General features: G+C 45.7%; 1 protein-coding gene across 3 annotated transcripts in view; it reads left to right on the top strand.

The window, feature by feature from the left end:
• NT5M (5',3'-nucleotidase, mitochondrial) overlaps nucleotides 1–24,705 on the top strand; it is a 43,069-nt gene extending 18,364 nt beyond the window's left edge. The window contains exons 4-6 of one of the 3 annotated variants that reach the window (XR_012492355.2): nucleotides 22,473–22,605; nucleotides 22,717–22,830; nucleotides 23,948–24,079. Coding sequence is in view for 2 of the 3 variants with exons in the window: in XM_074320715.2 (XP_074176816.1) it covers nucleotides 22,473–22,605; nucleotides 23,948–24,090 (276 nt within the window). In the remaining variant the exon portion in view is untranslated. Of the gene's footprint in view, nucleotides 1–22,472; nucleotides 22,606–22,716; nucleotides 22,831–23,947 lie in introns of all 3 variants that reach the window. The other 2 variants (XM_074320715.2, XM_074320716.2) reach the window with 2 other exon arrangements.
• The last annotated feature ends 3,062 nt before the right edge of the window (nucleotides 24,706–27,767 follow it).

Raw genomic sequence — 27,767 nt, 5'->3', positions numbered from 1 at the left:
CCTTGTGGGAGTCGAACTGGCAACCTTGTGGTTGAGAGGACGCGCTCCAACCAACTGAGCCATCCGGGAGGCAGCTCAGCTCAAGGTGCCGTGTTCAATCTTACTTGCAGGGGGCACAGCCCACCATCCCTTGCGGGACTCGAGGAATTGAACTAGCAACCTTGTGGTTGAGAGCCCACTGGCCCATGTGGGAATTGAACCGCAGCCTTCGGAGTTAGGAGCACGGAGCTCTAACAGCCTGAGCCACCGGGCCGGCCCCCAATAATCACTCTTGATATTGTTTCTGAGAATGATATTTAAAAAGAAATAAGGAGCATGTATACATGTGTTAACTGTTAACCAAGAGATTTCATATATTTTATCTCATTTGATCCTAAAACACTCTGGTAAGGTGGGTATGAGCCCCCTGTTTTGTTTTGTTTTCTTAAATTTTTATTAGAAATATAGCTAAAGTACAATGTTATATTGTTTCAGGGGCGCACCATAGTTATGTACCTAAGGAAGGGATCCCCATAAGCGCAGCAGCCATCTGACACTCCCACACTATCAGTGTTACTGACTACATTCCCTACGCTGTACATCACATCCTCATGACTTACTTGTTTTATGTCTGGAAATTTGGATCTCTTATTCCCCTTCACCTTTTCCCTCTTCCTTAATTTTTCAATGATAGTTGACATTCAATATTATTTTGTATTAATTTCAGGTGTATACATAGTGGTTAGATATTTATATAATTTAAGAAGTGATCCCCCCGATTAGTGTAGTACCCACCTGGCACTATATATAGTTATTACCATACTATTGACTATATTCCTTATGCTGTACCCTACATCCCCATAACTACTATGTAACAACCAATTTGTACTTCATAATCCCTTCCCTTCTTTCACCCACACCCCCAGCCCCACTCCCGTCTGGCAACCATCAAAATGTTTTCTGTATCTATGAGTTTGTTTCCATTTTGTTTGTTTACTTCTTTTTTTCTTTTTTTTTAGATTCTAGATATAAGTGAAATGACATTGCATCTGTCTTTCTCTGTCCTACACTCCATTCAACACCATACCCTCCAGGTCCATCGATGCCACTGCAGTTGGCAAGAACCCATTCCCTTCCATGGCCGAGCAGTAGCCCATTGCATATACAAGTATGCACCACCTCCTCTTTATCCATTATTCTATCTACAGACACCCAGGCGGCCCCCACATCTTGGCCATTGTAAACAGTGCTGCAGTGAACACATGGATGAACATGTCCCCTCGAAGTAGCGTTTGGGTTTCTTCAGATAAATACCAGGAAGTGGGATTACTGGGTCCTTCTTTGTCTCTTGTTATAGCCTTTGTTTTAAAGTCTATTTTGTCTGGTGTAAGTATTGCTGCTCCAGATTTTTTTTTTTTCGTTTCCGTTTTCATGAAATAATCTTTTTCTATCCCTTTGCTTTCCATCTGTGTGTGTGTTTCAATTTAAAGTGAGTCTCTTGTAGGCAGCATATGTAAGGGTTTTGTTTTATTCTCCATTCTCCTATGTCTTTTGGTTGGAGCATTTAATCTATTTACATTGAAAGTAATTGTTGATAGATATGTAGCTATTGCCATTTGATTATTTGTAATTTTGATCTTTTTATTTTTTTCTGTCTTAAAGAAGTCCCTCTAAGAGTCCTTGTAATACTGGTTTGGTGGTGATGAACTCCTTTAGCTTTTTCTTGTCTGGGAAGCTCTTTATCTCTCCTTCAATTTTAAATGTTAGCTTTGCTGGGTAGAGTACCCTTGGTTGTAGGTCCTTGCTTTTCATCACGTTGAATATTTTGTGCCAATCCCTTCTGGCTTGCAAAGTTTCTGTTGAGAAATCAACTGACAGTCGTACAGGAGCTCCCTTATAAGTTACTGGTTGCCTTTCTCTTGCAGCTTTTAAGATTTTTTCTTTGTCTTTAACCTTTGGCATCTTAATTATGATGTGTCTTGGTGTGGGCCTGTGTGGGTTCATCTTGTTTGGGACTCTGTGCTTTCTGGACTTGTATGTCTATTTCCTTCTCAAGTTAGGAAAGTTTTCAGTCACTATTTCTTCAAATAGATTCTCAATCCCTTGCTTTCTCTCTTTTCCTTCTGACACCCATATGATGTAAATGTTGTTGCACTTGGTGTTGTGTCAGAGATCTCTTAAACTATCCTTATTTTTTGGATTCTTTTTTCTTTTTGCTGTTCCTATTGGGTGTTTTCTGTTACCTTGTCTTCCAAACGCTGTGTCAATTTTCTATGCTTCATCTAGTCTGTTGGTGATTCCTTCTAGTGCATTCTTCATTTAAATTATTCTCCACTTCTGACTGGTTCTTTCTTATGGTTTCCATGTCCTTTTTTATGCTTGGTGTCTCTTCATTGAAGTTCTCACTAAGTTCCTTGAGTATCCTTATACCCATTGTTTTGAACTCTGTTTCTGGTATGTTGCCTGCCTCCATTTTGCTGAGTTTTTTCTTTCTGGAGTTTTCTCTTGTTCTTTCATTTGGGACATATTTGTTTCTTCAGTTTTGATGCCTCTCTGTTTGTTTCTACATGTTCGGTAGCTCTGCTACGTCTCTTGCTAGGTGGCCTTATGTATAGGTGCCCCGTGGGCCCAGTGGCATAGTCTCCCTGGTCACTTGAGCTGGGTACTCTAGGAGTGTCTCTTGTGTGGGATTTGTGTGCCCTCCTGTTATATTTGAGCCTTGATTGCTATTGGCACGTGATTGATCCTCAGGCAAACTGGCTGTGGGGTTTGGCCACATCCACAGCGTATGGGCTGCTGTGTGGGGGCTTACTCTACTGAGTGGGCTTTGCCCCAGTGGGCTCTGGTGCCTGTTGAGACCACCCATTGCGTGTGCCACTTGTGGGGCTAATTGGGCAGTACTCTGCTGTGGTCTGAACCCAACCTCCACGTGTGTTGGTTCTGGGTCCGCTTGGGAGGGGCTCCAGTGCAGGCCCAGGTCACCCACTGCCTGTGACCAGCCAGAGACGACCTGGTAGGAGATACAAAGTGGTACGCAGATGTTCGCTGCCTGTGCTAACTCTGGAGGTGGGTGGGAGAGGCCACACTGTGAACTGAGAATGGCTGTCACCAGTACCAGGCCTGGAGTAGCTCTGCAAAAAGCTATGAGGCCTGCTGTCACCTGCTAGTTCCCTTATAGTTCAGCCACTGATAAAACCTTGTGTGGTATGCAAGTTAGGTGAGGCAGGATATCAGAGAGTCACTAGAGTGGGAAGAGGTGTGGTCACCAGGTTAATATAGGTTCTGGTTTAGTGCCAGTGCCGAGCCTGGTGCTACTCAGCAAAAGTCTCAGAGCTCACAGAGGCCAGTCACCACCCACCTGGGGCCCTCAGACGCCTATAGTTTTCCAAGAAAGAGTGCAGTGTGGGCGGGGCTGGCTGCTCACTGAGAAAGTGCCTCTGGCACTTTCTGGGGAAGTTGGGTGGGGAGGGGTCCTAGAGAGTCAGCAGGGTGGAGCTGTGGAGCTCACCAGACCAATCAGATTCAGATTTGGCCTGTGGGGGAGGGCTCAACACAGGAAAGATGGCACCTGCCTGCTGGTTGCATGTGAGCAGGACCCCACACAGGGAAAATGGCGATTGTCTTTCAGCCCTTGTCCTAAAGCCACACACTAGTCTGCCCACTATGTGCCTGCAATGCCCCATGCCCCAAGTTAGTGTCCCTCTACCAGAGCTCAGCGTGAGTTCCTGTGAGTGAGTGACTCTGTGTGTGGGCCCTTTAAGAGATCGCTTGGGTTTCCCGCAGCCTTCTGTCCCACCTGGATGGTTGAATCCCCACTGTTTTTCACAGCCAGATGTTGTAAGGGCTCTTCTTCCCAGCACCAGTGCTCTGGGCTGGGGAGCCTGGTGTGGTGCTAGGGTCCCTCACTCCTCTAGGGGAAATCTCCGTGGCTGAGATATTCTTCCTGATTCTCAACTGCCACATGGAGGTCTGGGGCCAGCCCGTTTCACGTCTCCACCCCTCCTACCCGTCTCTACATGGCTTCTTCTTTATATCCTTAGTTATAAAACTTCTATTCAGCCAGACTTCAGATGCTTTTCCAGGTTGATTGTTCTATAATTTTAATGTGATCATGGGAGCAGGCAAGCACAGTGTTTATCTACTCTGCCACCTTAGATCTCTCTCTTGCGTATAACTTTTGACTCCCCCAAAACTTAAGTTGTCCCTTGGTATCTGCAGGGGATTGGTTCCAAGACCCCCCTGCAGACACCCAAATCCACAAATGCTCAAGTCCCCCTATATAAAATGGCGTAGGTCAATACATACAGTCAGCCCTCCGCATCCATGGACTTTGAACCACGGATCAAAAACAGTGCAGGTATTTATTGAAAAAGTCCATGTGTAAGTGGAACCGGGCCATTCAAACCCAGGTTGTTCAAGTTGCAGCTGTGATCTTCAGATGAAGAAAGAGGCGGAGTGAAGTGAGGCAGCTCATCCCCCTGGTCTAATGATCACACAGGCAGTGGGTCTGTGTGTCCTGGGGCCCACGCCTTCAGCCACTCCTGCAGCGAGGTGCCCCCTCAGCTATTGAGGGTTCGGAATACAGTGACTGTGTAAGAAGAGGGTGTTAGTTAAGACTCTTGAGTCACAAGCAACATCAACAGCATCTAGATAACTTACAGCAAAACTAGAATTTATTAGAAGGATGTTGCTTTGCTCAGAGAATCTGAAGAAGTGGGCCTTCGATCAGCGGCTTGGGAGCCAGAGCTGCAGCTGGTCTTTATTGCTTTGCTTGCACAGCACTGCGTTCTCCAGCCTGGATTTCTTTGCCCAAGATTCATGTTCCCAGGAGAGAGAGGGAAGCAGCTGAGCTCAGGTCACGTACCTGCCCGTGGCTAGGGGAAGGTGGGCATCCTGGCGGTCGTGTTAAGGATGAGGTGGCTCCCCAGAAAACAGCTGAGGTGCTCACTCCAGAGGAAGGGGCACAGTGATGGTGGAAGCCTTGATTAAAATAAACGAAGGAAAAAAGCAACAAAACCCCACTTCTTTGATGCTTCCACCTAGTGATAGAAGCACTGTTAAAATTTGGATATGTTTCTTTCTACCCCAGAATTGAACCCCTTCGTTTAACCTCAAATAAAAAACGTAGGCCTTTTTTTTTTTTAATTTAAGGAGCTAATAAATTTATTAATTTAGCAAACGTTTACTGTTCACCTGCTATAATTAAAAAACACTTCATCCCTGCTTTCAGGAGCTGATGACAGTGTGGTAGTCAGCTGGTTATCACTGTGTCACAGGCTCCGTGGTCACAGGAGGAGGAAGCCAGGCAGACGTCTTGGGGAAAGGAAGACGTGAGTCAGTTTATGGGAATGAGTAGGCAAAGAAGTGGGGAGACTGAGTTCTGGGTGTTGGAAATAGCATGTGCAAACACAAAGAGGCCTAACGGAGACCTTTTGGGGTGGGGGTGGCAAGAGGTGGGAGAGGCTGGAGATGAGCTGGATAAGCAGGCAGGGCCTTTCGTGATCAGGAGTTTGCAGTCCAAGCCTTCGCCGGGTTTTTAAGCAAAGCTATCTAACTCCACTGGTGTTTCGGAAAACTCCCTGCAGCCGTGTGGGGGGTCACTTGGTGGACTCCACCCCAGCCTGCAGGCCGCATGGAGCCTCCTGCAGTGATCCAGGTGGAATATAGCGAGGACCTAAACCAAGACAGTGACAAAGGCCCAAATGGGCTGAGCACGCATCATGGGGACGACTCCTTACACCCATGGGAAACGGTGAACACGCCGTAGAGAAAGGGGCATGGATGTGAATAGAAAGTCCCCTGAAAGTACAAAACCACAGACAGTGAACAGATGCACAGATTACTTAACTTTGTTAGTAAAGACATGAGACTTGAAATGATTTTACCTATTAGAACAATAACCATTTTAAAATTACATAACTACTGTCAGTAAAGATTTGGAGAAACCAGCATGTTCAGACATGGCTGGTGGAAATAAATAAACTGATAAAACCTTTCTGGTTAGCAATTTGGCAGAACACTCAAAAGCCTTAAAAAGTGCCCTTATTGCTTTTTGGTATCAGGTTTATGAAGACGTAATGTAGACTCAGTGAAGCTGAGCTCCTTAAAGCCTAAGCACCACTAATCAAGACAGAACATTCCCACACCCCAAAGCACTCTCTGTGGGCCCAGTCATGGGTCCCCCACACTTTTTATGAGTTTTACTTTCAGGAGCTCCATCAGGTTCTCACAGTAAAGTTTAGGAAAAGAATCAAATTGTGCTTCTAGCAGCAGGAGGAAAAAAGCAACTATTTTGAAATATGCCAGAATATTCTATTCTTCTTAACAAGGCCCGCCTTCAAGAGAAGCAACTGTATCAGAGCCTAACTTGCTAGGGTTTTTCAGAGGCTAAGTGACCTAGGGGAAGGGAAATGCCCAGCTCTAGCCCCCCTAGCCATCCTGTCCCACCTGAGGCGGGGAAACGCCTGAGAAGCACTGGGGAAGTTCACAGACCAGAAGCGTTGGCTCAGTAAGAAACAGACCTGCACAGCAAAGGGGACCATCAACAAATGAAAAGGCAACAAATACAATGGGAGAAGGGATTTGTAAATCATGTATCTGGTGAGGGGTCATTACCCAAAATACATAAAGAATTTATATGACTCAATAGCAAAAAAAAAAAAAAAAAGAATCAAATAATCCAATTTAAAAAATGGGCAGACGTTCTGAATAGACATTTTTCCAACGAAGACATACAAATGACCAACAGGTACATGAAAAGGTGCTCAACATCACTAATAATCGGGGAATGCAAATGAAAACCACAGTGAGATACCACCTCACACCTTTTGAATGGCTGTTATCAAAAAGACAAGAAATAACAAGTGCTGGTGAGGATGTGGAGAAAAGGGAACCTTGTGCACTGTTGGTGGGATGGTGAGTTGGTGCAGCCACTGTGGAAAACAGTATGGAGGTTCCTCAAAAATATTAAAAATAGAACTACCTTATGATCCAGCAATTCCACTTCTGAGTATTTATCCAAAGAAAAGCACTAACTTGAAAAGATATATGCCCCCCTATGTGCACTGCAGTGTTATTTACAATAGCCAAGATATGGGAGCAACCTAAGTGTCCATATTGGATGCATATAAAGAAAATGTGGTGTGTGTGTGTGTGTGTGTGTGTGTGTGTGTATGTGTGTGTGTGTGTGCGCGCGCACGCATGTATATACGCGCACACCCCCCCAGAAATATTACCCAGCCATAGAAAAAAAGGCAATCTTAACATTTGCAACAACATGGATGGACTGTGAGGGCATTATTGAAATAAGTCAGACAGAGAAAGACAGATATCGTATGATCTCACTTATATGTGCAATCTAAACAAACAGAAAGACAAAAAAAAAAAAAAAGCAACCCTTTAACTTGTGGATACAGAGGAAAGATTTGTGGTTACCAGGGTGCGGGCTGGCGTTAGGGATGGCTGAAATGGGTGAAGGGGGTCAAAAGGTACAAACTTCCAGTTATAAAATAAATAAGTCCTGGGGATGTAATGTACAGTTTGGTGACTATAGTTAATGATACTGTATTGTGCAAGATAGAGTAGATCTTAAAAGTTTTCATCACAAGAAAAACATTTGTACTATACTCATATATAGTGATGTATGTTAACTAGACTTATTGTGGTGATCATTTCTCAATATATACAAATATTGAATCATAATGTTGGACACCTGAAACTATAATGTTGTATGTCAATTATACCTAAGTAGAAAAAATAGTAGTACATATAGATAGATGGTAAAAAAAAAAAAAGTCTTAGGCAATAAGTAGATTGTCCAAAATAATATAATTAATAAACAGTGAAATGAGTAATGGCATATTTATTTTTATTTCACTAAAGCCCTTGCTATTTTTGACATAAGTCAAGATATGACTTGAGATAGGCCATAAGGACCTTGATGTTTGTGAGTACAGCCATAACGCATTTTTTTGTGCTTCACTTTATTGTGTGTCACAGATGTTGCATTTTTTTTTACAAACTGAAGGCAAGACCCTCCACTAACAAAAAAAATTGCAACTCGTTTTATTGTGATAATTGTTTTATTGTTGTGGTCTGGATCTGAACGGCAATATCTTTGAGATATACTGTATAATACCAACCTTTTTATGTCATGGAAAAATATTTGCCAGAACAAGTTCCTCAGCAATAAAAATAAAGTAAGAGCTAACACTTAAAGAGTTAATTACTATGAGCCAGGTACTATTTTAAACATATCATATTAATTCACTCATTTAATCCTCATGAAAACCCCAAAAGGGTGAATACCTGCATTTTATGAATAAGGCTTCCACGTCACCTCGTATTACTGCCTTTTGGAACAGATCCTTGGTTGGAGAGGTCCCCAGGCCAACCCCACATTGTTGCAGTCAGGATGGTCATACACTTTAGGTAAGTAAGGTTTCAGAGATGGCTTCCCTTCATACAGCCTCGGTAGTCTTGACCTGTGAAATGTAAATTTTCATATAGTTATGTTATAATGTATTAGACTTTATCTTTTTCCCTATTTCAAAAACCAAAAGCTCTCCCAGTCCATAGCTCAAATATTTTCTTGTGCAGTTTCATGTCATACAAAAATGTTTTCTTCAACTTTCTGATTTTGAAATAAAAAACATGCCCATTCACATAATTACTACTAATAATTTAAAAATCTAAATTTTGATTCTATAGAATAAGTCCATTTCACTTTTTTTCAATCCAAGTTTTCATCCAGTAAAACATTAGTCTTGAGAAGTATAGAGACACTTCAATATCAGACCAAAATGAGAAAAAAAGACTGAGACCTAATCATAGGCCTATAGAACACATGCCCTCTTCACACACCTCACCATCACACTACTTTTACCTGGTACATTGTGTACAAGCATCAAGAAAAAATTACAAGGCAAACCAAAAGGCAAAAAACACAGTTTGAAGAGACAAGCATCAGAACCAGACATGGCAAAGTTGGAATTATTAGACTATAATTAATTATTAATTATAATATAATTAGATGATAATTAATATGCTGAGAACTCTAATGGAAAAAGTAGACAGCTTACAAGAACAGATGGATAATGTAGTAGAGAGATAGAAATTCTAAGAAAGAATCAAGAAGAAATGCTAGAGATCTAAAACACTAGTAACAGAAACGAAGAAATGCCTTTGATGGGTTCATTAAGTAGATTGGACATGGTTGAGGAAAGAATCTCTGAGCTTGAAGATACCACAATAAAAACTTCCAAAACTGAAAAGCAAAAAGAAAAGAAGACTGAAAAACAAACAACTACAAAAGACATACCATATATGTAATATGAATACCAGAAGGATTAAAAAAAAAAAGAAACAGAGAAATTGCTGAAGCAATGACTGAGGATTTCCCCCAAATTAATGTCAGACACCAAATCACAAGTCCAGGAAGCTCAGAGAACACCAAGTAAAAAAACACCTTACCAATAACAAAGATAAGAGTTACATCTGACTTCTCAGAAACCATGCAAGCAAGAAAGTAGAGTGAAATATTTAAAATGTTGAGAGAAAAACCCCACCTATCTACAATTCTGTATCCTGTGGAATTATTCTTCAACATAGACTTTCTCAGACAAACAGAAATTGAAGGCATCTGTTGCCAGTAGACCTGCCTTGCAAGAAAGGTTAAAAAAAAAAAAAAAAAGTTCTTCAGAGGGATGGAGAAAGATACAAGTCAGAAACTCAGATCTATAGAAAAACAGGAAGAACATTAGAGAAGAAATAAGTGAAGGTAAAATAAAAACTTTTATTTTTCTTACTTTTAATTGATCTAACAGTTTGGTCAGAATATTAGCAACAATATATTTGATGATTAAAACTTCTATGTAAGTGAAATGAGTGACCTCAGTGACACAAGGGATGGGAGGGAGAAATTAGGAATACTCTGTTATTATAAGGTACTTGCACTACTTGGGAAGCAGTGTACTGTAATTTGAAAGTGGACTTGGATTAATTGTACATGTATATTGTAAACTCTAGGGCAACCACTAAAAAGAGTTTTTAAAAAGTAAATGCTTCTTGACATGCTAAGAAAGGATAGAAAGTGGAATCATGTAAAATGCTTAATTAAAACCACAAAAGGTAGAGAAAGAGTGGAAGATAAAAATAGGAACAGATAGCAAGGGCAACAAATAGAAATCAGTAACAAATACGGTAGATATTAATCCAACTATATCAATAATCACTTCAATGTCAATGGTCCAGATACGCCAAGTAAAAGATAGAGATTGTTGGTGTGGATCAAAAAAACAAGACCAAATATATGTTGTCTGTAACAAACACGCTTTACATATAAAGACACATATGGATTGAAAGTAAAGGATGTGAAAAAGATATACTATGCTAACAACGGTCAAAAGAAAGTGAGAGTAGCCATGTTAATTTCTGAACAGACTTCAGACCAAGGAAAATTATCAGGGATAAAGGACATTATATAAAATGATTAAGGGGTCAGTTTTCCAAGAAGACGTGACAGTCCTTAATGGGTATGTGCCTAACAACAGAACACAAAAATATATGAGGCAAAAACTGTTAGAACTGGGCCGGCCAGGTGGCTCAGGCGGTTGGAGCTCCGTGCTCCTAACTCCGAAGGCTGCCGGTTCGATTCCCACATGGGCCAGTGGGCTCTCAACCACAAGGTTGCCAGTTCACAAGGGATGGTGGGCTCTGCCCCTTGCAACTAAGATTGAATACGGCACTTTGAGCTGAGCTGCCGCTGAGCTCCCAGATGGCTCAGTTGGTTGGAGCGCGTCCTCTCAACCATAAGGTTGCCGGTTCAACTCCCGCAAGGGATGGTGGGCTGTGCCCCCTGCAACTAGCAACGGCAACTGGACCTGGAGCTGAGCTGCGCCCTCCACAACTAAGACTGAAAGGACAACAACTTGAAGCTGAATGGCACCCTCCACAACTAAGATTGAAAGGACAACAACTTGACTTGGAAAAAAGTCCTGGAAGCACACACTGTTCCCCAATAAAGTCCTGTTCCCCTTCCCCAATAAAATCTTTTTTAAAAAACAGAAAGCACACAAAAAAACACAAAACTGTTAGAACTGCAAGGAGAAATAGATGAAGCCACTATTACAATTGGAGACTACAACACTCCTCTATCAGAAATGGACAGACTTAAAAATAAGGACATGGTTGAACTCAACAGTACCATCTGGGTATAATTCACATCTAATGACTATTCAACAATAGCAGAATACAAATTCCTCTTAAGCTCGCCTGGGACATTCACTAAGACTGACCATTTTCTGGGCCATAAAACACAATAAATTTAAAATAATAGAAATCATACGATGTATGTTCTCACACCACAACGAAATTGATCTATACATCAATAATAGAAAGATATCTGGAAAACCCAAAAATTACTTGGTGATTAAACAACACACTTCTAAATAACACATGGGTCAAAGAAGCATCCCAGCAGGAAATGTGAAACACCTAGAAGTAAATAAAAATGAAAATACAACTAACTTATCAACACATATGGGATGCAATAAAAGTAGTGCTTTGAGGGTAACTTATAGCATTGAATGCATATATTAAAAAATAAGAAAGATCTAAAATCAATGATCTAAGCTTCCATGTTAGGAAACTAGAAAAAGAAGAGTAAATTAAATCTAATGTGAGCAGAAGAAAGGAAATAATACAAATTAGAGCAAAACTCAATTAAATTGAAAACAAGAAATCAATAGAGAAAAACAACAAAAGCAAAAGCTGGTTCTCTGAAAAGAGCAATAAAATCAGTAAGCCTCTAGCCAGACTAAGAAAAAAAAGACACAAACTGCTAATATTAGAAATGAAAGAAGAGACATCACAATAGATCCTGTGGATATTAAAAGAATAATAAAGGAATACTATGAACAACTCTGTGCTCCCAAATTTGATAACCTAGATGAAATCTACCAATTCTTTGAAAGACACCATCAGCTAAAATTCACACAAGAATAAATGGACAATATCACTAGGCCTATACAGATGTTTCCTGGTTACAGTGGTTTGACTTATGATTTTTTGACTTTATGATGGTAAAGCAATACATATTTAGTAGGAACTGTACTTCAAATTTTGATCTTTTCCCGGGCTAGCAGTCTGTGGTATGATACTCTCTCATGATGCTGGGCAGTGGAGCTCTCAGCTATGTGATCACAAGAGTAAACAACCACTGCTCTACACCTTAAATGTATTTTTGTAGTATTAGATGCATTTTGACTTAAGAATGCACTTAAGATTTTCAACTTAAAATGGGTTTATCTAGACATAACCCCATGATAAGGAGTATTTGTATCTATTAAAGAGATCAATAATTAATAACTTTCCAAAACAAAGCACCAGGCCTAGATTGGATTTACTGGTGAATTCCACCAAACGTTTAACAAATAAATTATACCAATTTTCTACAATCTCTTCCAGAAGATAGATGTAAAGGGAATACTTCCCAACTTACCTGTCATAGGTGTAAAAATCCTCAACAAAATATTAGCAAGTTGGATCCAACAATGTACTGTATTTCCTCGAAAATAGTACCAGGTCTTATATTAATTTTTGCTCCAAAAGGTGCATTAGGGCTTATTTTCAGGGGATGTCTTATTTTTTTCATGCCCAGCTTTCTACATTTATTCATTTATTCATGTACAAAAATCTGCATTTATTCAAATACAGTCATGTCATCTTCTTCTGGAACATTGTCATAACTCTCCAAACCCCGAATTCTGGCTTGAATTTCTTGCGACTCCATTTCCTGTAGAACCATTGGCCCCAATCTCTCATGTCCAGCAATAGAGCTTTCCTTAAATGAGCACTTCTTGTCCATGTAGCCTGCTTGTAGTGCATTGGCAACATAGCTGTCAGTGATTTTATCCCATGAATTCTTCTCCTGAGTCACGACCACTTGCAGACTAGGCTTCACAAAGTTTCCACGCTGATTTCTCTCCATTCTATTTTCAGGGTAGTCATTGATTTCCGTGCACAAGTGGCTCTTGAATGGATTGTATTGCAATGTCAAGAGTCTAGAGATAGGCAGTCATTCCTGCGGGAATCATTATTTGATCTATTCTTCTGTCTGCAAGGAAGTTCTTCATGTCTTCACTGCGATGAGTGCTGGCTGAATCCCAGACTAGCAGACCTCTTTGGCCACCTCGCAAAACAAGTGGTAGCATTAAATCGACCCACTTCCTTATAACTGCTTGTATGCACTAGGCTATTTCGATTTCAAGAACATAAATGCCTGAACACGTTCAACCTTACCTTTCTTGCCTTTAGTGATGATTAGAGGTGGGGCTTTCTTTCCATCCAGATGAATTGCTAAAATACAGGTAACACGTGCACTTTCGTAACCAGTGGAGGGAATGTAGATTGACGGGGTACCTCTCATCAATTGTCCTTGGAGATCCTTGGCCCATAAACTCTGCAGTTTCATCCATAGCAATCACGTTGGAGAGTGGTATTTAGAAAAGTTGATGCATCAACAAAGGACTTGAATGCAAGTGCACGTTTAATAACTTCAGTATCTTCCAGCTTGAACAGTGTTGTCGATCTTAGAGACAGTTCATATTGCTGAAGGAAGCCGTCCAGCCAGTGTTGTGATGCTTTGAATTCTTCTGGGGATATTTCTAACTGTGGTGCCATTGCGAGGACAAATGCTTGAATATCAGCCCTGCGCACAACCAACGCCTTTGCTTTCCTGTCAGCAATCCATTCACAGATGATGTTTTCCAGCTCAGGAAATAATGGTTGCCGACCTGATCCACACTTGCGCTTAGCATTTCCCTCATCCACCTGTTGACTGAGGTTATCGTACTCTGCTCGCCATTTCCAGACCATTTGGAGATCCAACTTCTCTTTGCAGAAAGCCTTAAGATTCTTGCCCTGGAGTCCTCCACGATTCCTTTCTTGTACTCGATGAAATAGCTCTTTTTGCACTCATCTTGTCTGGGGGGGTCAAAATATTATTCCCTTTAAATCTACCATTAAGATCAAGTGTTAATTGAAGACTTACGAGACAGGAGTGTCAACAAAAGTGATGACAGTTAAGAATGATGGTCCACACAAAAGCGACGAAAAATTGCAGGCACCAAAATTCAGATAACGTTTCTTTATTTCACATGAGTGCATTAAGTACGTCCATTACAACACACGACGTATTGAATTATGAAGATTTGTATTAGACACAACCACATGCATTCATTATCGTCTGTACTCCGATTGGTCATTTGGTGATAAGTCTCGAGTTCATCTGTTTACATAGGCGTTTACCTCTCATCCAGAGGCATCCGCTTGGGTGTTTACGCTTAGTTATAATTTGTATTATCGTTTATTTTAAGTATTAATGTCAATATTTATTTGTTTAATTGTATATTAATATTATTATTTTATAATTTAGTACGTCCGTTGTGTGTTGCAACAGATGTACTAAATGCGTCTGTCTGGCTGACGATCTTAACGGGCTTATTTTTGAGGTAGGGCTTATATTACGCACATTCTGAAAAATCATGCTAGGGCTTGTTTTCAGATTAGGTGTTATTTCGGGGAAATATGGTATAAAAAATAATTATACACCATGACCAAGTGGGATTTATCCCAGGCATATAAGAACATTTGAAAATCAATTAATGTAATCATGCTGAAGGTGAAAAAATCGCGTGATCTTACCAATAGATGCAGAAAAGCATTTGATGAAGTTCAATACCCATCATGATAAAACTATCAGCAAACTAGGAATAGAGAGGAATTTTCTCAATTTGATAAAGGATATCTACAAACAACCTACAGCTAACATTATAACTTAATAGAAGCGTTTCTGCTAAGGTCAGCAGTGATGCAAGGATGTCCCCTCTCACCACTCCTTGTCAACCCTGTATTGGAAGTCCTGGCTAAAGAAATAAGACAAGAAAAGGAAGTGAAAAATATACCGATTCTGAAAGACACAAAACTTTGTTTGTAGATGACATGATCATCTATGTAGAAATCTGAGAGAATTTACCTGAAAGAAAGAAAGAAAGAAAGAAAGAAAGAAAGAAAGAAAGAAAGAAAGAAAGAAAGAAAGAAAGAAAGATCTCTCCTAGAATTAACTGGCGATTATAACAAGGTTGCAGGATACAAGATCAACATGTAAGTCGATCACTTTTCCTGTATACCATCAATGAACAAGCGGATTTGAAGTTAAAAACGATGCCATTTACATTAGCATCCCCAGAATGAAATACTCACATATAAATCGAAGAATATCTGTACAAGATCTATATGAGCAAAACTACAAAACTCTGATTAAGGAAATCAAATAATAACCAAATAAATGGAGAGATTTTCCATGGATAGGAAGACTGTATTGTCAAGATGTCAGTTCTTCCCACCCTGATCCAGTTCAGTCAAAATTCCAGCGAGTTATTTTGTGGATATTGACAAACTGATTCTAAAGTTTATATGGAAAGGCAAAAAAACCAGACTAGCCAACACAATATTGAATGCGAAGAGCAAAGTTGGAGGACGGACGCTACCTGCCTTTGACTTCCTATAAAGCTATAGTAATCAAGACAGTGGTATTAGTGAAAGAATAGGCAAATAGATCAATGGAACAGAATAGAGAGTACAGATAAAGACCAACACAAATCTGATCACCGGATCTTTGATAAGGGTTGAAGGCAATACAATGAAGCAAAATAGACACTTCAACAAGTGGTGCTGGAACAACTGTACATCCATGTGCAAAAAAGAATCCAGACACAAACCTTACACATCTTATACCTTTCACAAAAACCAACTCAAAAGAGATCATAGATAGACCTAAATGTAAAACACAAAACAAAGTTCCTCCAAGATAACATAGGAGAAAACCTAGATGGCCTAGTGATGATTTTTTTAGATAGAATACCAAAGGCACAACCCATGAAAGAATTCATAAACTGAACTTCTTTAAAATTAAAATCTTTTGCTCTGTAAAAGGCATTGTCAAGAGAATGTGAAGACAAGCCATAGATTGGGAGAAAGTATTTGCAAAAGACACAACTGATAGAGGACCGTTATCCAAGATTTACAAAGAATTCTTAGAACACAACAGTAAGAAAATGGACAGCTTGATTAAAAAATGGGCTAAAGATCTGAACAGACACCTCACCAAAGACGATATACGGGTGGCATATAAGTCTATGAAAGGGTGCTCAGCATATGTCAGTAGGGAAACGCCAATTAAAACAACAATGAAATGCTACTCTACACCTATTAGAACGGCCCAAACCCAGGACACTCATGGCACCAAATGTCGGCGAGGATGTGGAGTAACAGGAACCCTCATTTACTGCCGGTGGGGATGCCAAATGGTGCAGCCACTCGGGAATATAGTTTGGCAATTTCTTACAAATCTAAACATACTCTTTCCATAGGGTCCAGTAATCACGCTCCTTGGCATTTATCCAAACGAGTTGAAAACTTATGTTCATACAAAAACCTGCACAAGGATATTTATAGCAACTTTATTCATGATTGGCAGAACTTGGAAACAACTAGACGTCCTTCAGTAGGTGATGGGTAAGTAAACTGGTCCATCTAGACAGTGGACTATTATTCAGCACTGAAAAGAAATGAGCCATCAAGCCACAAAAAGAAATGGAGGAACCTTCGATGCCTATTTCTAAGTGAAAGAAGCCAATCTGAAAAGGCCACATGCTGTATCATTCCAACTGCATGGCATTCTGGAAAAGGCAGAATTGTGGAGACAGTAAAAAGATCCACGGTGTCAGGGATGAATGGGCAGAGCACAGAGGCCTTTTAGGGCAGTGAGACTAGTCTGTGTGAGACTGTAATGGTGGGTACGTGTCATTACAGGCTGACCTCAGAGAGATTGCGGGCTCAGTTCCAGGCCACCCACAATAAAGCGAGTTGTAATCTTTTTGCTGGTGGAGGGTCTTGCCTTCAGTTTGTAATGAACACGACATCTGTGAAGTGCAGTAAAGTACGCCTGTATACGTTTGTCCAAACCCATAGCGTGTACAACACCAAGAGTGAGCCCTAAAGTGAACTATAGACTTGGGCTGATGATGCTATGTCATTGCAGGTTCATTGAATGTAGCCAATGCCCCATTGTTTCAGGATGTCAACAATGGGGGAGGTTGTGCATGTTTGGGGGTGGGAGGCCTATGGGAACTCTCTGTGCTTTTGCAGTGAACCTAAAACTGTTCTGACAAATGAAGTCTGTTTTTAAAAAAGCACTCCTTTGTGTCCCTTTGCAGTCAGGTCCTCCCCCCACCCCCTTGCAGGGTGTGGTTGGTATGGGTGAACTACTGATACCGTCTCCGTTCCTATAGTTCTGCCTTTTCCAGAATGTATAAATGGAAGCAGACAGTATGCAGCCTTTTGTGTCTGGCTTTCACTTAGCATAATACTTTGGAGGTTCATCCATGTCGTTGCATGTATCAGTAGTTTATTCCTTGTTACTACTGAGTAGCATTCTGCTGTGTGGCTGCATGTACACAATTTGTTCATCCATTTGCCAGTTGATGGACATTTGGGTTGTTTCTAGCTTTTGGCTTTTGTGGAAAAGTTCCTGTAAACGTTCATGTCTATGTGGTTAGGTGGACACAGGCTTTCTCATTTCTCTAGCACTACCTAGAGTGGGATGGCTGGGTTGTGTAGTAGGTGTGTATTTAACTGGTCAAGTTATAAGCAACTGGCAAACTTTTTAAAAGCGGAGACCCCACCTGGCGCTCCCACGGACGGTGTATGAGCTGTGTGTTTGCTGCACATTCTTTTCTGCATCTGGTGTTGTCAGTCCTGTTCATTTTAGCTCTTCTGGTTGGTACCTACTTACATCTCACTGTAGTTTGATTTGCATTTTCCTAATGACTGATGATGTTAAACGTCTCATATGTGCTTATTTGCCCTCTATATACCTTCTTTGATCGAAGTACTCACATTTTCGGAATAATTTTTCATTGGGTTGTTTGTCCTAGTACGGAGTTGTGAGAGTTCTTTATATATTGTAGATATAAGTCCTTTATTAGATAACGGGTTTTGCAAATATTTTCTCCCGGGCTGTGGCTTGTCTTTTCATTTTCTTAACAGTGTATTTTGGAGAGCAGCAGTTAGTTTTAATTTTTGTATTTAGGTTATTATCCTATTTGAGTTCATCTTTATACATGGTAGGAGTTAAAACCAGAGGCTTTTCTGTTTCCCCGCCCCCATGGATGTCCAGTTCTTCTGTTGGAAAGCCCATCCTTCTGCCGTTGAGATTACCTTGGCACCTGGTGTCTGTTTCTTAAGTATATTCTGTTCCTTTGATCTAAATATCCTTATGTGAATACCACATTGTCTTGGTTACTGTAATTTTATAGTAAGTCTTTTTAACATAGTTTTTATAGTAATTCATTTGAGTTCTCCCAACGTTAGTCTTCATTTAAAAAATTGTTTTGGCTATTGTAGGTCCTTTGTATTTCTATATAAATTTTAGAATCAGCTTGTCAATTTCTACAAAAGCCTGGTTGGAATTTGATCGGGATTCATGGTAACTGCAGAGCCGAACAACTGAATCTTCTGATCCATGAACATGTATACATTTTCATTTATTCAGGTTTTAAAATTTTTCTCTCAGCAATTATTTGTAGTTTTTAGTATACAGGTCTTGCACATATTTTGTTGAATTTACTCCTAGTTCATGGTTTTTTTTTTGCATAGATAGAGCTTATTTTAAAATTATTTTTAAATGTTTAAAGATTATAGTAAAGTACACATAGCAAAATTTACCATCTTAACCATTTCTAAGTGTACAGTCAGCCCGTTTCATATTTTTGACACTATTAAAAATGTATTGTTTGTTTCATTTCAATCTCCAACTGTATAGAAATACTAGTGAGTTTTGTATATTGACCTTGTATCCTGCTACTTTGTAAATTTATTAGTTCAAGTAGCTTTTATATGTTGTTTGAAGCTATGGAAGTTTAGCTATAGTATTTATTGAGTACTGACTATGTGCCCGGCATTACTCTGAGTGTCATACATTTAATGAGACCCACAGCACTGTGAGGACGCTGAGTCTTAGAGAGCTAAATGGCTCGTCCAAGGTCCTGCAGCTCAGATGCATCAGACCCGCAGGAGAGGAGCGCAAGACCGAAAGCTAGAGCTCCTGTCCGGCACTTTCCTGAGCGCTTTCTGCATGCCAGGCGCCGCGCCGAGACTTACACGTACATTTTCCCACTTAATCCCTACAGAAGTGCCATGAGGGATCTCTGTTATGCTGAGGCCTGGCTACTTGCTGAAGAAGAGACTCAATGATGAGAAGCCAGCACTGCCTTCAAATGGCCATACTAGGTTGCAGCCTGCAGGCCTGCATGGGAGGGGGGGGCCTGGGGGTCGGAAAGGCAGGGGGCGCAGGGTGGGGGGGGCGGGGGGCTGTGAGACAGGGCCTGGGCAGTGGCTAGAGGCACAAACCCAGTGTTCACAGAGGCTCTGCCCCTCGCTGAACCTCGCTGAACCTCTCTGTCTCGGCTGTTTTATCTGTACGGAATCTCTGCGCCCCTGTCACCCTTTAAGGATGTAAGTCTAGTTGTGTCATTCCCTGAACAAAACCAGTTGTTTGGAGCTGCTCCACTTGCCTACAGACAGGTGCTGGCCCAAGGCAGAGATGCAGAAACTGGGTGTGTGTGATTGGGACTTGGGGGCCGTTTGACACGGATGCAGCATCCAAGCACATGGCTGGATTGGAGCTCTTACAGAAATATCGGTCCATGAGCAATTGGAAACTTAAAAAAAGAAAACAAGTGGCCCTTCTCCATAGACAGTTTGTGAAACCTGACTCCTAACGGCCCGGCCCGGCGCTGCCCTCCGCCCGCCCTCCTCCCCTGCTCTCTGCTCCAGCCACACACACAAACACCAAAGCTGTTCCTGCCGTCGTCGCAGCACCCTGGGATTTGTTGTTCCCTCTGAATGCGACGTTCTTCTCTCAGACCTTTAACGCCAGGCTCTGCCGTGTCACGCAGCTCCAGTCACAGGCGTGTCTTCTCAGAGTGGCCTTCTCTCACCGCCCTGTGTCTTAGCTCCTTGTTTTATTACCTCTGAGCCCTTGTCCCACAGGAAATTGCTTATCTGTCTGCCTGTTGTGTGTCTTCTCCCACTGAAATATGGATTCCATCTCTCGTACGCACCATCATCTCTCCACTTCTAGAACTGAACCTCACACAGTGGGTGCTCAGTAAATATTTGTTGAATAACGGAAAGAATAGATTGTTGTGACGCTTAAATGAGCTGATGGCAGATGAGTGCCCAGGGAGCAGCCAGGCCGGAAACGTTAGCCTGAGGCCGTTCCAGCTTCCGCACCGTAACGCACGCCCATCCCGCGTGCCTGGCCTGGTCCTCCTGTGCCCTTCCTCCTGGAATGCTGCCTGGGAAGGTCCATGCCCTTGCCCATGCAGGTGAGCGGCTCGTCCACTGTCCACCCACCTGGGGCACAGTGACTTGAGCCACACTAGGCTGTTCTGTGCACTGATGGAACCCCGTTATTTTATAAAAACTGCTGACATCCTGATGGTCTTCCTGAGAGGATGGCTAGCATGGGGTCCTTTGTCTGCTGGGGGAGTCACTGAGGAGAAGGATGTTTGGGGAAGTGGGCCATAGAGAGGCAGAGGGGGCACACCTGGTAGCCAGCAGGTGGCTGACGGGCCACTCTGCGAACTTGGCCATGCGGCCTTCAGAATCAGAGCAGCCTCTCCCTGGGCAGGGCTGGTGGGAACTCACCCATTCCTCCCCATCATGTGCCTGTTTTTTGGCTTGTTGGGTCATGCAGCAAGTATTCATTGAAACATGGTCCCTGACCGACCTCAAGGAATTCACAGTCAAGTGAGGCAGATAGAGGTGAAACAAATAATTATACAAATACATAGCTACAGCCGCAACCCCTGCTAGGAAGGGCAGTGAGAGTGCGGTAAGTCAGGGAGGGCTGAAGAAGTGGCAGCTTTAGAAGGATGAAGAGCTCACTCGCCTGGGAGAACGAGTGTGTGTGCACATGTGTGCGTGTGTGTGCGTGTGTGCACGTGTACATGTGGCAGGAAGTGTTCCGGTCAGAGGGACTATCCTGTGTGAAGCTGCTAGGCGGGAAAAAGCGTAACAGTCGAGAAATCAAAAGGAGGGGACCTAGAAAGGGAGGGGGTGACAGGAAGTTGGAGCTGGAACAGCAGGCAGGGCCACTCTGAGCGCTGCTGCCCCCGGCAGGCATGGCAGGGGCTCTGTGGCACTGTGTGCCCACCGGTGTCTCCACTTTGCCCTCAGTAGCTGGACCCTCTTTGAAGGAGACTTTATAGGGCTGGTGTGGGGCTTAGCACAGTCACACTTTCAGCAGACAGAGGCAGTGCCTAGCAGTTGTGGCCTTATCCCTCACTTCACACATGGGGGGCCCACGGAGGCCTTGCTGTGGCTCCCTCTGAAGCCTGGGGCCCCCTCCCAGCTGTGCTGTGGCTTCTAGTTGTTCTCCAGCCAGAACAAGAGGGAGACTTTGGAAAAAAGCACACTCTTCCCTCCACTGCTTGAAATCCGTCTCTGGTTAAAACCCATAGTCCTAACGGGGGCTTGTTTGCAAATGGCAGGAATTAAGAAAGACATTGAAGTTCATGCTGGGGAGCTCCCTGCTGCGGGCTGGCGGGGAGGGGTGCTTGTCTCTATCCTCGAGGCTCCCTCATGGTGTTCGCTGACCCACAAAGCCTGGTGGTGGGGTTCAGGCAGCCTGCCCTCTGCTTGGCTGCAGTGACGTGGTGAGAGGTAGGAGGGCCTGCAGGAAGCAGCCAGGATTCATTTCTGCTTCTGCTATGGGAGGTCATCCCCCCCATCAAGACCACACCCCACAGGGAAAGGGAGAGGATGTGGACAGCCCGACAGCAGCAGCCGAGCCGGCTCTGTGCCCCACAGGTCACTGCGCCCCTCAGGTCACTACGCCCCAGGTCACCTACTTTCTGTCAGCTCCTAAGACACACCTGCCCCTTAGGCCTTAGCAACTACGCTCGTCTGCCATCTGCTTTAGATGCTGTCCCTGTGGCCTTATAGAATCAGTTTACAAGCGGCTTCTGAAGAAAGCTCACCTTGGCAGGATAGGTGGGCCGGCTAGATCAGGGCCTGCAGACAGTGCCTGGGGGCACTTCCCAAGTGTCAGTTACAGAACTGTTTCAGTGTGCCTTTGAGCTTTGTCCCCACCCGCCGTTCCTGTGTCCCCAGAGTCTATGCAGGCACACGTGCGAGGGCTGCATGGAGGGAGGAGGCCACCGGTCGTGTGTCCAGGGGGTGCTGTGCAGGACCGGAGCTGGGGGCATCTGCTGCTTCCTAGCACTGCGACGCGGACAGGTCACACTGTCTCCCTGAGAGTCGGTTTCCTCCGCGGCCAGTGGGATAATCGCTCCCTCGTGGGGCCCCGGCTGGGTCTGTGCCCAGGCCTGACGGCACTTTCCCCCCTCTGCCTGCTCACTGTGCAGTACGCCTGGGTGGAGAAGCACTTTGGCCCTCACTTCCTGGAGCAGGTCGTGCTGACCAGAGACAAGACCGTGGTCTCCGCCGACCTTCTCATAGACGACCGGCCAGACATCACAGGCAAGTGGCCTGCGGCAGGTGAGGAGCGAGTGCAGACGGCCCAGTGCCGCTTGGACAGACAGCTCGTGGGGCTTGGCCTCACCCGCCCCATCCTGCGTGGCTCCCACTTAACCACCTGATACGTGTCAGGTGACCGGCGCTGAGACTCTTCCCCGTTGGGAAGACAAGGCTCTTCTCAGCATTCACCTGGGAGCCCGGAGAAGTGGCTCCCAGCTCCGGGCAGAACTTGCAGGGTGACCTTGGGTGAGTCCCTTACACCTGAAAGCTTTGCCTTCCTCATGTTAAAGGAGGCCCCAACTATGGCTTCACAGTGTTTGTTTTTAGCAGAAAGACCTCCTTTTTTCCCCTAAAAGCAGTTTGAACTGAACCTAATATATAAAATAGAAAAGTGAAGCATAATTTCTCTAGTTGAAGGTGGTTTGGGAGCTGTATTTGTCCCTTTTGCTAATGGATGCCTCCTCACCCAAACAAACAAACAACAAAAATCCCCCAAAACCCTTGAACTGGCTTTAAAGGAGAGGGGAAATTCATTGGTGCCCCTAACTGAGAAGGCAGGACAAGAGGCCTTCAGGCATGGCTGAATCTAGGAGTCCAAATAATGTCGGTCAAAATTCAGTTTCTTTCCCTCCTTGTTCTGCTCTGGTTTGCTTTTATACTTAGGCAGCCTCTTTCCTCCTGGTAACCACCTGTAGTTTCAGGGTTAAATCCTAATTTTTTGGACCCCTCAGTGGCACAATACAGACTATTTCTTCACTCACGACAGGTGGTTTGGGAAACATGCCCATCTGTCTACTAGTCACTGTGTCCAAAGGGTAGAGTCCATGGCATGCCCACCCTGGCCTCCCAAACCATGCGGTTTCTCAAGGAGAGTCAGGGCTCAGTGCCAGGGGGACTGTGACCCTGAGGGTCCCAGAGACCCACTCGGCTTCCATCTCTAGCCAGGGAAGAGGCCGCTGCAGGAGGAGCGCGGCTGGCCATAACCCGAGGGCCAGTGCCAGTGTGGACATGTGCACACGAGGGGGCGTGTGGGTCCCGGGCCAGCAGCTGGTGAGCTGCAGAGCTGATGCCAGCCCATGCAGGATGCCTGGCGTGGGAGTGAGGAAGGGCAGGGCGTGAGCACGGCACGGCTCCACCGTGACCGGGCTGGTCACAGCCTCCGCAGTCACTGCTTGCTGAGCACTGCATGCTGGGCCACTGCTTCACGGGGGCTCGTGAGACAGGTGCTGGGGCAGTCACTGCTTTACTGAAGGGGAAACCGAGTCTCAGAGTGAGTTGCTTGACTGAGGACACTTGGGAATTGGTCCCAGGTGGCCTCTCCAGGCTCCTGACACAGGACTGACTGCTGCTTTCCTGCCCACAGGGGCCGAGCCCAACCCCAGCTGGGAACACGTCCTCTTCACAGCCTGCCACAATCGGCACGTGCAGCTGCAGCCCCCCAGCCGCAGGCTGCACTCCTGGGCGGACGACTGGAAGGCCCTTCTGGACAGCAAGCGGCTCCGCTGAGCCGGACTGTGCTCTGGGCTCCTCTGCGGGGCTCCTGACCTCAGGGCCCCCAGCCCAGGGCCTGGGGGGCTGGTGCTCTGGCCTGAGGGCTTCCTCTCAGGTACCCCAGGCCCACTGCGTGTCTTCTCCCTTCCCCAGCCCTGCCAGGCCTTACACTGATCTCGGGGCAGGACTGGCCTTGGACCCTGGACTGGGCCCACGCAGCCAGGCGGCGGAGGCTGACCTCAGGCCGAGGCTCCAGTCGGACGGGAGGAGCAAGGCCGTGGGCCTCCCCCTCAGGGAAGTCCCCTTCCCTGGCTTGTGCCTCATCCGGGAGGAGGCAGCAGCAAGATGGCTGAGGTGCTCCCGGTCTGAGAGGGTGATGAGCTGGCCCAGGTGGGGTGAGCCCGTCCGTTCCCAGCCCGGTGTCCCCAGTGTCCTGCCGCGCGTTGCACACTCGCTCACCGAGTTCCAGCACGTGCCAGGCTGTGCTGGGCGGGTGCCGCACACGGCCCTGCCTCTGACCCGCGTACTTGGTTCTGGTACCTTGTGCTCGGGCCCTGGTCAGGGCTCAGCAGAGTCATCAGGCTTGAAGGTTGATGGAAGGCATGGAAAATAAACGCTGTTTACGTGTCACCTCAGGCTGTGGCCTCCTCTAGCCCCCACCCTGGGCACCAGCTGCACATCTTGTAAGTACCTGGCCCAACCCCCCTGCACTGATGAGAAGCTGAGGAGAGCGCAGCTTCTCCCGCCCCAAGCACCGGGCCCCGGTGGGGGCGGGCCGGGCTGGCCCCCACCCCACAGCCCACACTGATGGCGAAGTTGGGCAAATGCTCTCCACTCAGGCGCCTCTTCCCCACGCCTGCCCCTGGTTCTCCAGCCCCTCCTGGCCCACAGGGTTCCCCACCCTCTGCTCCTCTCCCATGGCTCAGTGTCTGTAGGATCCCAGGAGCCGTGTGGAGGTAGCAGGTTGATGTTATAGTCTCAGCATTTGTTCCTTTTGACCCACTGGGAAGTAAGTGGCAGCTTGAACAACCACCTCCCTGTGTTTCTCAAGAGGTCTCTTCACTCTTCCTGCTCCCCCGCTGTCCTCCCCATCATTGCCCTTGCAAGGAACCCCCTAATTTGGGGCCTGGCAGAACTTTCAGCCCCCTGTGGCAGGCCCTGCTGCGCTACCCGGGGGTAAGTCAGCTGGGAGAAAAGATAAGGGCAGGTGCCTGAGGCTCAGGGCTGGCATTCGCGACCTGCTGTTCTGGCTCTGGGCCTCTGGAGCTTGGGCTTGGTCACTCCAGATTAGGAAGGAAGGACTCGGCTTGTCCAAAGGCTGGCAGAGTCGTGGGCTTTGCACTCCTGACGAGGAGTGTGGTATTTGGGGTTGTATCACATGACCCAGAGGCCACCTGGCCCAAGCAGGGGAGTGTCCAGGTCCCAGCCGTCCTGACCTGAGGCCCTGGAAGGAAGCCAGACCCGGGTGTGCTGGCTTCCTGGCTGCTCCCCGAGACCCTCTGCACTGCTCACAAGAGGACACAGCCGCTGTCTAAGGACCAGGAGACCGTGTCACATGCACGATGCAGTCCTGCCCTTTCCTGCAGCTCGTTCACGCTGCCTTCTTCCACCTGGTCCCCAGCAGTGCCTGCCCTTCTGGTCTAACACACCCTCTTCAAAGAGCCTCCCAGGCTTAGGGTTGTCAGGTCGAGACTTACCCAGCTCTTCCGATAGCCCGGCTCTGGACTGCCCGGGGCCCGGCAGCCTCTGGCCCAGTGGAATTAGCCTCCCGGGGCAGGAAGAGGACGCGCCAGTGCCCGCCACATGCAGGATTTGTGCTAGCCCCAGGCCACACCGCAAACCGGGCCCACCGGCCTTGCCCTCAGAACAGTGTAGACTTTGCAGACCTTAATACAGGGGAGCAGAAAACACCGTAGTTCGTTTCTATCTGGGGGGCCTCATTCTGCTGACAGACATAATCCCACCTGGTCCCCTCTGGGTGGACCCCTTGGGGGTCCCCTTGGGAGTGTCCCAAGCTGGGGGGCTGACTTCCTTCGTGCAGGGATGTCAGTGCTGAGGGCATCTGGTCTCTCATGGTCCTTATCCTCACACTGGTGTCTGCGGACCAGTGGGACAACCTGTTCCCTGCGGTCACCTTTGGGACCCCACATCTGGTGGATGGCCCCCTCAGCCCATCCACGGGAGACAGCTGCTCCAAAGGGGGCGGTGACATCCCTCTGCCTGCTCACCTCCTGCAGTCATTCCTTCCTGCCCACCTGGCCCCTGGTGAAGTCGGGGCTCTAGGGCCTTGGGCATGAGCAGGGTGGGGCAGGAGGCCAGGGCACAGAGCCCCACTCAGGGACAGTCCCGCTTCACGTCTGCCAACTCAGGCTGCCCGCTCCCAGCCCATGGGAGGCCTGACTCTAACAAAGCTAGAGCAAGGTTGTTCTGCCCTAGGTCCTCAAGGGGCTGATCCACTAAAACCTTGAAACGGATTGCTGCTGTAAGTTTTACAAGCCAGTCTAGAAACTCTGATGCTTCCCTGTTTCTCCGAAAATAAGACCTAGCCAATCAGCTCTAATGCGTCTTTAGAGCAAAAATTAGTAGAAGACCCGGTATTATATTATATTATATTATATTATATTATATTATATTATATTATATTATATTATATTATATTATATTATATTATATACCTCGTCTTATAGTAAAACAAGACCCGGTCTTATAGTAAAATAAGACCAGGTCTTATATTATTTTTTGCTCCCAAAGACGCATTAGAGCTGATTGTCTGGCTAGGTCTTAATTTCGGGGAAACGGTATGATGTTCTCTGCTCAGCTCGAATCACTCACCCTGAGGTAGCAGCCATTTCAGCTGCGTATAATTTAAAGGAGAAAACAATAATTGCGGGGGTGTCGTGCGGGGAGTCCGATGGGGTCTCTGCTCCCGCTCCCCACATAACGCAGGATATGGTGAGGCCAAAAAGGAACACCCACGGAGCCATAGGTAGGGGAGTCATACCACTATATTCTCTCTGGCGGCACTATACTCTCAATGGAGGCTGGATTCACACGGTCCGCAAACCGCCATCCACGCTTGCCAGCCCAGCCGCCATCTTCCTGCTAGCCCCCATCTTTTTTTTTTCTCTGCTAGCGTAGCCACAGCAGTTATATTGTGGCCAATGGCTCACTGGTTACAGCTGACGGCCAACTAGCCACAGCTGATGGCCATCCAATCACAGTTGATGGCCATTTACTACCTGAGCCAGCATCTGTCTATGTGAGGCTGAGAGCCTGGAAACTACTCTCTGGGGCTCTGCCCCCACAGGGGGTGAAGATGCTTCAGAATGCGGCGCAGCAGGCAAGCGGTCAATCACTAATTATGAGGAGAGCCAAGGACGTCCAGGGACTGGGAGCAGGCAGAGTGGGGTCCAGGACGGCCCTCCCCGTGGATGGCCTGGACTGAGGCCTGGGGAAAGGAGGGAGAGCCCTCCTGGCTGAGGGAAGGCCGTGCAGAGGCCCCGGGGCAGGACGGGGCTGCTGAGGACCTAGGAGGGAAGAAGGCAGCAGGACCGGCAGCCAGAGGAAAGGCGGGAGGTGGGAGGTGAGTTCTGCCCCCGGGCACTGCACTGTGGGCCGCACTGCCCTCATGCTGGGAAGGGAGGGATGCCTGAAAGAGCCCATGAGGCTGGTCGGGCCACAGATCTTTGACT

This window comes from Rhinolophus sinicus, chromosome 12 (assembly GCF_057876585.1).
Source record: "Rhinolophus sinicus isolate RSI-liver-muscle chromosome 12, RSI-T2T, whole genome shotgun sequence".
In the NCBI taxonomy this organism is placed as follows: Eukaryota; Metazoa; Chordata; class Mammalia; order Chiroptera; family Rhinolophidae; genus Rhinolophus; species Rhinolophus sinicus.
Note: the sequence above shows the minus strand (reverse complement) of the source record. Positions and strands in the feature narration are given on the sequence as shown.